Genomic DNA, 12,459 nt, shown 5'->3' with positions numbered 1-12,459 from the left:
GGTGTCGCCTCACTCCCTACCCACTAGATTCTTGCAGAGATGAAAGAGACACTTGACAAAAATCCAATGTGAGCCCTCTTCTCCAGTTGGCTTTCCTTGTAGTGCTTTCCACAACCCTGGGCAGAGGCTCAGCAAGAAGGAAGACCTTGTTTGGTAACAACTATTTGTTGCCATCTCCTGAGATAAAAAATAAGGCATTTCAATCAGTAGGAAGCAATTCTGTACAGAGGATTACAGTGTGCTGGATCTGTTCCCTGGCATTTGTAAGTGCAGCTTTTGTTAGTACGACTGTTGAGAGATGGTTTGGACCTTAGAGAGAAATCAAGAGACTAAAAATCTAATAATTATAGAGCATTCATCTACTAGAAGTGGGATAAGACAAATGAGAAAAATGTATATTACTGATATCATGTCTAAGATTCATTGAGAAGAAAATTTAAAGGGTTAGATGTATTTAGTATTCTACTGTTTGAGTTAAAATGGGATAAAGCATCCACATGCATTTGTTTATATACAGTTTTTAAATTCTGCTCTAGATTTTGTTGTTTGTTTGTTTGTTTTGAGGTAGGGTCTTACTGTGCAGCCTTGGCTGTCTTAGAACACTGTGAAGACCAGGCTGGCCTCAAACTCAAAGATCTACCAGCCTCTGCCTCTGCCTGAGTGCTGGAACTAAAGGTTCGGGCGGCAGTACCACACCTGACAGCTCTTGAATTTTAAGACCGTCTTTTTTTGTAGCCTAGGCTGGTTTTGAGTAGTGATCCTTCAGCTCAACCTCTAGACTACTGGAATATAGTTATGGGCCACATGCCCTGCTTTTTATATGTATGAAATATCTTAAAGAATAGAAACCAATACATTGTAATTAGATCTCCTCACATCACAGAAAGGCTGGCTGCAGAGGAGGAGCAGAGAGGCACAAGTATTTGAGGCAGCCCTTTTCCTGTGTAGCCATTCAGGAAAGCTCTGCCTGCCAGTGTTTAGACAGCATTTTCTTAGTGTTGAGTTTTTGAGTTCTTTGTATGTTCTAGATGCTAATTCTCTGTCAGATGACTAAGCTGTTAAAGATTTTCTCCCATTATGTGGCTGCCTCTTCACATAGTTTGGTTTCCTTTGCTATACAGAAGCTTTTTAGTTTCATGAGATTTAAAATGAGACATTTATAGGAGACCTGTTTTTTTCTTGGCTCCCCCATAATAATCTCCACCATCATGATTATAATGAACAAGCTATTTCAGATGAGACGGTTCAGTGAAAACATGTAGAGCAATGCCCATCACACAGTGAGGACTCAGCAAGTAGTGCCTATAATTTTATCTGCAGGTGTATAAATGAGCGGGCAAGAAGGGAAATGTGCTTAAAACCTGTGCCTTGAGAATGTTATCAAACAATTATAAAGGATGTTTTGTGCCATTCTGGATGGATAGCTGATAATAAGTACATTGTGCCCTTGTACTCTGGGAATTTATTTTTGTCACCTAAGGTTCTATATAAGTACACATCTCCTGTCCTCCCTCATCCTCCTAGATCTGTGATTCTCAACCTAGAAGTCATGACCCCAGCCCCTTTTGGGGAAAGTCGCATATCACATATTTACATTATGATTTGTAACAGTAGCAATACTATAGTTATGAAGTAGTGGCGAATTAATTTTTTGTTTGGGGGTCACCACACCATGAGAAACTGCATTAAAGGGTCGCAGCATTAGGAAGGGTGAGAACCACTGCGCTAGAGTCTTTCCCTTTATTCTTGGGAGGTAAGTAGGGAGATGGAGAGATGTCATAGGCAGTTAGGACAGCACGTTATATACTAAGGTCTGTCTGCCTTGCTCTGGGGTTTGAGTTTGTTCAAGTACAGGGCAGCTGAAATCTATGTGTAGAATGTAGTTTATTTTAAGTAAGTGTGGTTTAATTAGAATTGTGATTTTTGTTAATGTGTTACTTATTCTCTTTTCTTGCAGGGACCAGATCATCAAACAATTTTGTTTAACCATGGGGCAGTACAGAACATTGCTCACCTACTAACCTCACCCTCTTACAAAGTAAGATGAAAAACGTTATGTCAGATTTTATCTTTATTTTCATTAATAGAAATATGCTTACATATTTTATTGCTTCTTCTGTAGCTGTGATCAGGAGTAGATTTCTGTTCATCCATACAGGATGTTATGTTCCATCAGTGAAGTGGTACAGGACATATGTTACTACAGTATGTTCTTCTGTGGAAAAACATGTCCTTCCTTCTCCATTTTTCCAGGACATTTTATGTCATAAGTTGTGGATTTTCATTTGTAAAATAGTATTTCAGGTCTCTCTGGTCAGTTTGCAGTGCTGAACCTGGTGCTTGAGCTGATGCCTTCAAGTGTGCAGGAGCAGTGGCTGACTGGATGGGGAGACTTTGCGTTTTATATTTAGAGTCTTTCTCCAGCTACACAGACTCAAACCTGAAGTATATACCTACATACAAATCAACATTTAGATGTACTCTGTTTTGTGTTTTGGGTTAAGATGTCAAAAGTTTTCAGGCTTAATAATTTTCCTTACTGTCTTTTTTTTTTTTTTTTTTGGGGGGGGGGGACAAGTTTCTCTGTGCAGCTTTGGTGCCTTTCCTGGAACTTACACTGTAGCTCAGGCTGGCCTGGAACTCACAAAGATCCGCCTGCCTCTGCCTCCTGAGTGCTGGGATTAAAGGCGTGCATCACCACCACCCGACTCCTTGCTGTTTTTTATATATTGATAAGCAACATTATAATCCACTATTAAACATCAAGCCATTCATGGTTGCCTAGCTGTCAGGCTGTAGAAACAGTGGAACATTGTCCTGTGTCTTGTTAAAACTAGATAAGCCAGAACAGAGAAGCACTAACTTTTGCCCTCTGTCTGCTAGTGGTGACACTGCTCTGCCCTGTTGTCCTTCATTTCCTTGGTAAGGCTCCACCCCAGACATCCACCATGTGGTTATTGGTCATGGTGAAAGCTTACAGGATAGGAATGCATGACACCAGCTGAAAACTAGCCAAAAACGGGCAAGGAGCTGTGCACTGAAACCATTTCCTCGGCCTTGTGCCATGCAAAGATTGTTAGGACTTGCACATCAAGAAACAGTTATACCTCCCTCCAGCTGCCCATAGGACTCTCCACTCTCACTCTCTCCCAACCTCATGTTCTCTATTATTATTATTACCATCATCATCAATAGCTCCCTGAGTCCAATCAGTTCCAGCCTTGTGCAGATGGGGGTGGGGCCATGCACTGGGGCCCATCCATAAAGAATCAGTTGCCAAGAAAATGTAATAAGGGGTAGATAAGATCAAATATATTAGATGCATGTATGAGAATTTCAAAGAATGAATAAAAATACTATTTAAAATAACAGTTGTAGAAGCTGGGCAGTGGTGGCGCACGCCTTTCTCCCAGCACTCAGGAGGCAGAGGCAGGCGGATCTTTGCGAGATCAAGGCCAGCCTGGTCTACAGAGCAAGTTCCAGGATAGCCAGAGCTACACAGAGAACCCTGTCTCAAAAACCAAACAACAACAAAACAGTTGCAGAGGTGCTAGTGGTTCTCTTGTTAATGCCCCCCTCCTGCACCCCTGCAGTACTCCAAATAGACTTTTCTGAAAGAACAAAAAAAAAAAAATAAAAACAGTTTTTTAGGCTGTCATTCATTGTCCCTTCACTTCTGCCATCCCCGAGCTTCATTAATTCCCCATTTTTTAATTTCCTATCTTTCCTGCGCTAGACTTATAGACTATAACAAATTTTAAAACTTAGGGTTTGTGAGGAAGGAAGTCTCTAAGTAAATATGCTGTCATTAGTATTTTGTAAACTCTACCTGAGGGCACATGCCAGCACTGCAGAGCATTCCCGGGTGAGGCAGGGGAGGTCATCTTGTTCTTTGTCCTGCGGGAGCCTGCCAACTTCCTACAGTGGTTATGTATAGGGTCAGGCTCAGTGGTGAGGGTGTACGAGATCATCTGATGGATACTCTGGTCAGCATCCCCATAGTTGTAAACCTAGACTATAGCTTTTCTAACTTTTATTCTAATATTGCTTCTTGTTTTAAGCCCCAATTCCATCTCACACACATTTATGAGAATGCTAAAAAAAAGGGTTGGGGATTTAGCTCAGTGGTAGAGTGCTTGCCTAGCAAGCGCAAGGCCCTGGGTTCGATCCTCAGTTCAAAAAAAAAAAAAAAACAAAAAACAAACAAAAAACACCCTAGAATGCTTTATTTCAGTCCTGTACAGAAAAGACATGTCCCACCTAAAAGGCACCTGATACTTACTGTTAAGCTCCCTCTTTCTACTTTATAGAACTTACGTTTTCTATAATGTTTTTAGATTTGGTTAGGTAGTTTTCTGTTAGTTTGAACTGCTACTTTCTCTTTTTCCTTTTCTATTAAAATCATTTGGCTTCTGCTGTAGTCTTTGGAAATGCAGGTGTTATTGTTATTTCTATGGTTCCTTCTTTTAGTTTAATTTTTTCCCACAGTCCTTATGAATGAACTCAAGCCCTTGAGTGCTCTGTCTGAGCTATGCCTCGGCCTAATCATAATTTAAGTAGAATTAAATAATTATTCAGAAGAGGAGTTTAGATTCTGAAACATTAAATCATATTTCAAAACTTAAAATGAATATACTTTTTGTTTCTTCTTTTGTTTTTATAGGTTCGAATGCAAGCATTGAAATGCTTCTCAGTTTTAGCTTTTGAAAACCCCCAGGTATCGATGACCCTGGTAAATGGTAGGCTGGAACTTTCAGTGGCACCTATGTGATTTAATTTTGAACTTCACAAATTTGAAGGACTTTCTTACTCTTTGTCTTTTGTTTTCTTTCCAGTTTTGGTTGATGGGGAGTTGTTACCACAGATATTTGTGAAGATGCTACAGAGGGATAAACCTATTGAGATGCAGCTCACATCAGCAAAATGGTAAGAGTCAAAACAGCATGGGAGGAAAAACTGCTAACACTGTAGATTATGAGCCTGGTAGCATAATATGCTTGCTTCCCTTCGCCATCTTGTTGGAATTTGGAAGCTTGAACTTTAACTGGGCTGTCTTACATTTTTCTAAACTGGACATGTTGTTTAAATACCTGGTATGAGGAACAGGCTGTCCTCTAAAACTGTTCACAGAAAATTATTAAATCCTCCATGTGTTCTCCTTGTCTTTAGGGTGAAATATCAGAATTAGATCAGGTATTGCCAATATTCTAAATACTCAGCTAGGAAGACAGATAAAGAAACAGAGTGTTGGTGTATTACCAGTACATTACTGTGTTGAACATGTGTTGTGCATAGTTCTGTGCCAAGTGTTTAATAGAAAACTTAGAATTTTGTATTGTAGGTTTCATTTGGTTTTGATCTCAACTTCAAACTGAGTATTTGCCTTTTTTTTTTTTTTTTTTTCTTTTCTCTGTGTAGCTTTGAGCCTTTCCTGGAACTCACTCTGTAGCCCAGGCTGGCCTCAAACTCAAAGAGATCCACCTGCCTCTGCCTCCCGAGTGCTGGGATTATAGGCGTGCGCCACCACCACCCGGCGAGTATTTGCCTTTTGTTAACTTAATGACCTTATAGAAACAGTTTTTAAAAATGAAAAACATAGTAAATCTGACAGTGGGACAATACTGCAAAAATTTCAGCCCTTTAGAATTCAAATAAAATAGTTCTGCTGATTTGATGTGTTTTAGTTTCTGTCCCAGCTTACTGAGGGACTCAAACTCAGAAATGTTCAAAGAGTTTCTGAAGAACTGAATATTCAGCACCTTTTTAGGAGACACTAAGTCTTTTTTTTTAAATCATATTTATTTATTTATTGTGTGTGCACTGAGGACATGTGGAGGTCAGAGGACAACTGGTTGGTTCTCCTCATGTGGCCATGTGGCTCCTCAGGATGAACTCAGGGTGGCAGGCTTGCCAGCAAGGGTCTCTACTCACTGAGCCATCTCCCCGGTCCATTTTGTTGGAGTTTTGAATTTTTCTTCTATTACATTTATTTTTATTCAAAGCTAGTGAATTGTCTCAGTACTTGTAAGTAGACTTGTATCGCTCAACAACCCACAGAGCTACTCTTGAGTCCTCCAAATCCTCATTTCTGATAGAGAGCTGCACTGTCCTCTGTGGCATTTCTACTGCTAGTAGGCTTGGACTATTGCTACATAAGACCCTTAACCATTTATCATTGCATTTTAACATCACTTTCCTTTTTGATAGGGAAAATGTTAACAGTATAGGAGGAAACAGAAAAGGGAGAAGTGTAGAGACAAACAAAAGAGCCCACTTTGTGCACCGCACCGAGCTTCAAAAATGCATCCACTCATTCCACTTACTGGGGCATTTGTTTTAAAGTTTTATTTGTTTTTGCTTTCGTTTTATAGCTAGCCTACTGTTTTTATATATATATACACACACACACACACACACACACACACACACACATAATATATATGTATATATACACATATATGTATACGTATATATACATATATACAAATATATATGTTGGTTTATTTTACAACTAACTGAATTTCAGATAAGGAATGCCAGAATCTTGTCACTTAAATGATAGTGTATGGGTTTGTTTTTGTTTGTTTTATAAACTTTTAAAGGCAAATAGTATTTTTGTAACACTTTAAACCTCAAGTACAATTTGTGTCATTTTATTCCAGTTTAACTTATATGTGCAGAGCTGGAGCGATTCGGACAGATGACAGCTGTATTGTATTAAAGGTAATTATCTAAAAGCACTGAGCATGAATGTTGCTATTCTTGTTTCTTTTTACACGAGTGCACTGCATAAAATGATGACATACATGATGCTTTTCTGTGATATGCCATGTAGTGTAAGGTTGGGTTTTGATGTATATGAATACTACAATAAAATATTTTTATTACAGCCTTTCTTTTATGATAAGGGAGTATAAAATTGTACTAATATGTAAAATCCCACTGAAGTAGTACTGTTTGCCAATTACAAAGATAAAGACATACCTCACCTTCACATCCAGAAATCAAAAGGTGTAATAAGAGAGTAAGTAAATGACAGAAAGCAGTTATTATCTGTGTTCCGTGTCAGTGCACCCTGATCTTAGACAAGCCTGCATGAGAGACCATTGCTAACAGTCCTGAGAGCTTCTGGCTTGGGATTCCTCACTCTCTTCCATTCCAGGATATGAAAATGGAGGCAACAATTCCCACTTAGCTATCTCACAGAACTATTGTGAGGCTAGCCATGTATCCCAATGTCTTACTTGCTTTTAAGTACAAAACAAATGCATTAGCATTGTTGGAAAAAATAAATCCAAGACTAAAAGATCTTTAAGACATTAAGTTTAAGCCAGACAGTGGTGGTGCACACCTTTAATCCCAGCACTCAGGAGGCAGAGGCAGGTGGATCTCTGTGAGATAGAGGTCAGCATAGTTTACAGAGTGAGTTTCAGGGCAGCAAGAACTATACAAGGAAACCCTGTCTGGGGGGAAAAAAAGAAAGAAAGAATATTAAATTTACTCATGAGACTGAGTCAGGTGAATTCCAAGCTTGAGGCCAGTTTGAACTACATAGTAAGACTATCTAAATGAAACAGAACACCAAGAAATACCTAAGTCGATAAATTAGCGACTAGCTTGCATTAGTATTTGGTGAAAGATTTAAGGACCCCCTGTGTAATCAGCTCTTTGTAGACTACTAAGGACTTTCATAGAAGTGACTGGCTCATTTATTTCTTTAACCTTTACATTCTTTCTCATTGTACTATTTTCTGATGCTTCTGTTGGGAGCATTGAATTTGATAAGCTATGAATTTATAGTATTGATAAATATTAGTAATTAGGAATGTTAGGAAAAGAATAAGACTTTCCCCTCAGAAGCCTATAGTTGAGTTGTGAAGCCTGAACTAACCTAATAAGAAATCAGTGATAATCAACAACGTGCTGACTTTAGTGTTAAAAAAATAGAACAGGATGATGCACCTGTCTTTGAGGCATTTGTGCTCCTGTGAGTAACCTCAATACAATTCATTGCTTTACCAAGTTTGGAGGGAAGAAAACAAATAAAAATCTAGAAAGCTGTAGAGCATAGTTGACTATGGTAGTCAAGACAACTTCCTATAAGTATTAACACTTCATTGTCTACCTTTACATCAGCCTTACAAATAATAGACACACAGGGTAGTTTTGAAAGCCTAATATAGAGACGTTACCAAGACCAGTGTCAAGGTGTTTGAAGCACCTCAGAAGTAAAATTGAGGGCTGGAGAGATGTCTCAGAGGTAAGGAGCACCGGCTGCTCTTCCAGAGGTCCTGAGTTCAATTCCCAGCCCCCACATGGTGGCTCACAACCATCTGTAATGAGATCTGGTGCCCTCTTCTGTGTACATAATAAATAAATAAATCTTAAAAAAAAAAAAAAGAAAAAAAAGTAAAATTGAACGAGTGGACACCACACTCATTCTAGGATGGTATTAGGAAAACTTAACAACAGTGACTGATACAACTCATTAACATTTTAGAACTGGTAGAATCTAAGAGAGGTAAGAATTTTTTAAGCTATATTTTGCTTTTGTAACTGTAGATAGAATGAATTCCTAAAAATGAATGAATGACTAAATAAAAGAGATCCCAACCATGTTACTAAGGAAAGGCTATCATTGATGATTAAACTGCAAGTTCTCTGTTAGGGTGAGCATGTAGATAGGACAGACTGTGATGTGATTTGATCTGTCAGTTCTCAAATGTCTTTTATAAAGTTTTCCAATAAAGTTTCAAAGCAAGTTAGAACTTCTGCTAGCATAAGTAAGAGTTGAGTGTGCTAGAAGAAACAATCTTCTGAATTTTGCTTGTTTTTGCATTTAAACTTTTTTCTTCTAAAAACCAGTCGAGGAAATATATCATACAAACATGACTTCCAACTAATACCACTGGATTGATTTAGTTATCAAATGCTCTTCATCAAGCTTTTGCCTTTATGAAAAAGCAAATCATTGATGTCCCTGCTTTCAGACTTTGCCTTGTCTGGTTCGAATGTGCAGTAAGGAGAGATTACTAGAGGAGAGAGTTGAAGGAGCTGAGACCCTCGCCTATCTGATTGAGCCAGACGTTGAGCTACAGAGAATCGCTAGCATAACCGATCACCTCATTGCCATGCTTGCTGACTATTTCAAGTATCCCAGCTCAGTGAGTGCCATCACTGACATTAAAAGGGTATGTTCTTCTGGATTTTAAAGTGTTCTTAGTGCACACGGCTGTGAAACAGTAGATAATTCTATCTGAGAGCCCACTTTATTTAAAAGGGGTCTTTTATCTTTATTAACATAGTAGCTTTTGAGATTTTAAGATCAAGTTTGTTTAATATTTATTATCAGGATATTTTTCACTAAACACAAGAGCAAGAAAAAAATTACATTCTTGGCTCCCTTAACTAAATCTCCCAAATACATTGAGTGTTGACATTATATCAGAATCTAATTCAGTTCAGGGTCACAGAATCTCTGGTGCTCCTTTTCCTTCCTCCCTCCCTCCCTCCCTCCCTCCCCCCCCCCCCCAAGGTCAAGGGTGGTATTTGTCTTCCTTCCACCTGGTTGATCTCAGTTTACCATCCACCAGTCTTCTACTACCTTTTCCCGTTTTCCCCATTTTGGTTTCACACTGTGCTTTTGGCTGGAGGTTAAATGCTATATAATACCACTTAACTTCAGTTTGGACCAACTAAGGACCAAGCCATGCTCATTTTTTCTGAAAGTAACATTCCTTGGAGTTTGGTATTCCTTTTACTTGTTTGCCATATCCATTTCTAAGAGAATCTATTAACATAACTTTATTTAAGGAGGTCATGGCAGATAGGATAATGACTCTTACTTGTAGTCCGGACCAGTTTATGAATGTGGCGGTGGTCCCAAGAATGAGTGCTCTCTTCACCTTTCACATGCTCTGACATCTGAAGCCACTCATCCAGCAGGCAGTGACCAATTTGCCATTTAATGTTGAAAATAAATTATGGGTATGCCTTTTCTCTGTCTTAGAAAGGCCTGAAATAACTGTCAGTGGTGCTTAATGTTAGTTACATGCACTGTCCTCTGTTTAAAGTTCTGGGACAGAAGCCAGATAGGATGACATACGTCTAACTGACCTTCAGGAGGCTTGGGGCAGGGTGGGGCAACGACCGTGAATTTGATGCTAAATTGTGCTACATAATAAAAGATCCTACTCAAAACAGGCAACAAGATAACTAGTTATGTGTCCACTTGACCTTGGTCACATTCTTTTCCTAGTGGAAGTGATGGGCGCAGTGCCTTATCTGTTTCCCTGGGCCATTTGCTCACACTGATAAAATATCCCATCAACAAGAATCCTAATCCTGGTCTCCAGAACAGCCTAAGCTTTCCTCCCCAGCAAGGCAAGGAGAAAAATGAACATGCCCCAGGAAATTCTCCTGGAAGCATCTGTGTAAGCACACGTAACATACTTACCTCATGTGTGAAAGATTATTTCTGCTCTTCAGAATTGTTTTTCCACTTCATTTCTTTCATCATAAAACTGGAATAATTTTTAAATGATCTCCAAATGATAAACATGAGTAAAAATTTGATTAGTAATCTTTAATTTTGGTATTAGATTATCCAAAATGTCTTAACTACAAAAGTATAGATATTAGACCTATGGAGGGAAATTCTCATGTTAATAAGTGGATGGCATCAGTCCATACTTGTGTTGTATGGTCCAAGTTATGGCTGGAATGTGGTTAAGACTAGAACGGTCCGACGCTCCTGGACTCACAGCTAAGTGAGTGCTCCCATTGCAGAGCCCTTCCACAAGCTGTCCGTGCGGGCGCTTTTTGAGCTGCTCTGACGAGTGTCTTCATAGCTGCCTCAAGTAGATCCTGCTTACCTTGTGTTGATGGAGCACTTGGTTATCCTAAATCCATAACCAGTGGCAGTAACTTAGAAGGCTTAGTGACAAAGCTGACCCACTGTCTGGGCTGTAGCTGCTTCAGTTAGTGCTTTAGAAGGTTTCAGAAGAAGGTTTTATAGTCTTCTCAACAATACCTGCAAACTAAGTAAGAGTTCACTTTCCCAAGATAATGCCTTTAGGAGGTGTTCATTTAGATCATTATGTTAGACTTTTAGTTTAAGAATGTTATTGATAAACCTTGTATAGTTACAGTTCATACTTAAGGATCCGGAAAACAGGTTTGTGGAAGAATTGCTAACAGTGCCATTTATGTATATTTAGACACAGCAGTAATTGCCTTATGCCAATAATTAATTTTAATAATTGTTTTTAAAAATCCTGGACATAAATCTAGTAGCTTGTGATGGTGACCCTAGTATATTGTTCATTGAGGGTTTTCACAGAGGGTTCCCTATTTCTAAAAGTCTTTTTAAATGCCAAAATTAGGAAAACGTAGGTATAATAGTATTCATTTTGTCCAACTTGCCGTGGAGACTGCAGGTGTAGGCGTGCCTTCTCTTTGTGCCTCTTTTAAGGAACTGGTGGAAGCAGATGTCAGCACTGCTGATACTACCATCTGGAAGGACTGGACTCCAATAGCATGCACAGTTCCTTTCATGTATCAATGCCGAAAGTTAGGGTTGTCGCTTTTAGACAGAAGTAGACTGCATTTCGAGTCATGCCGACATAGTCATAACAAGATCTTAATTGTGAACAGAGCCCAAAAGTAACTAGAAAGTTCATGTAGTGACAGTATCAATGTTGATAGTTGCTGCTTTTCCTGAAACTCAGTTATTTTTGTTTTATTTTTATTATTTTATTATAATGTTATATTTTATTAAGATGAAACTTACAGACTAATTTGGAATTTATCCTCTCCCCACTTCCTGTAGCTTGATCACGACTTAAAACATGCCCATGAACTCCGCCAAGCTGCATTCAAGCTCTACGCCTCTCTTGGAGCAAATGATGAAGACATCCGGAAGAAGGTGAGTCTGGGAGAGGGGCGTCCCCCAGTCCTGACAGCCAGCAGGCAGGGAGTGACGTCAACCTGAAAGTCGTGGTGAAGAGCACTAACAGTGACTGTTTGAATATAATAAAGCAGAGTGACAAAAGGCATAATTGAAGAATGAATGGGACCTGGATTTGCGGGGTTGTTTGTTTTTAGAACATAGAGTGGCATGGCCATGCTGGAATGATAAATAACTGGCCTGCTGTTTTGTGTCATTAATATGGATCATTATGTTGCACACTTTTGCATGTGTTCTGATAAAAATCATTTCTAGCACTGTGAAGCTTTAGACACTTTGAAAGATCTAACACTAGAATTGTAAATGTTATTTATGGATATACCTTCTAATGCCATTGAGAAGTTCAAATATCTATTGTATATTGTTCTTTAATAATGTGGCTTAGTTTTATGTTTTGATTTTTTAATTTTAATTTTATTTTATTTTTTGCTACTGTGCAAGTTTAATGTGAATAAAATCTTTGTGGAATGATGATTTTATGTTTAGTGAGT

At 38.8% G+C, this 12,459-nt stretch overlaps 1 protein-coding gene across 3 annotated transcripts in view; it reads left to right on the top strand.

The window, feature by feature from the left end:
* Armc8 (armadillo repeat containing 8) overlaps window positions 1-12,459 on the top strand; it is a 96,055-nt gene that overhangs the window by 40,892 nt on the left and 42,704 nt on the right. For all 3 annotated transcript variants that reach the window (XM_036194325.1, XM_036194327.1, XM_036194326.1), the window contains 6 exons: window positions 1,958-2,038; window positions 4,664-4,739; window positions 4,836-4,926; window positions 6,663-6,723; window positions 8,991-9,191; window positions 11,831-11,926. In XM_036194325.1, the coding sequence (XP_036050218.1) occupies window positions 1,958-2,038; window positions 4,664-4,739; window positions 4,836-4,926; window positions 6,663-6,723; window positions 8,991-9,191; window positions 11,831-11,926 (606 nt within the window). The remainder of the gene's footprint in view (window positions 1-1,957; window positions 2,039-4,663; window positions 4,740-4,835; window positions 4,927-6,662; window positions 6,724-8,990; window positions 9,192-11,830; window positions 11,927-12,459) is intronic.

This window comes from Onychomys torridus, chromosome 7 (genome assembly GCF_903995425.1).
Source record: "Onychomys torridus chromosome 7, mOncTor1.1, whole genome shotgun sequence".
NCBI classification, from domain to species: domain Eukaryota; kingdom Metazoa; phylum Chordata; class Mammalia; order Rodentia; family Cricetidae; genus Onychomys; species Onychomys torridus.
This window is presented reverse-complemented; position numbering and strand designations above follow the sequence as displayed.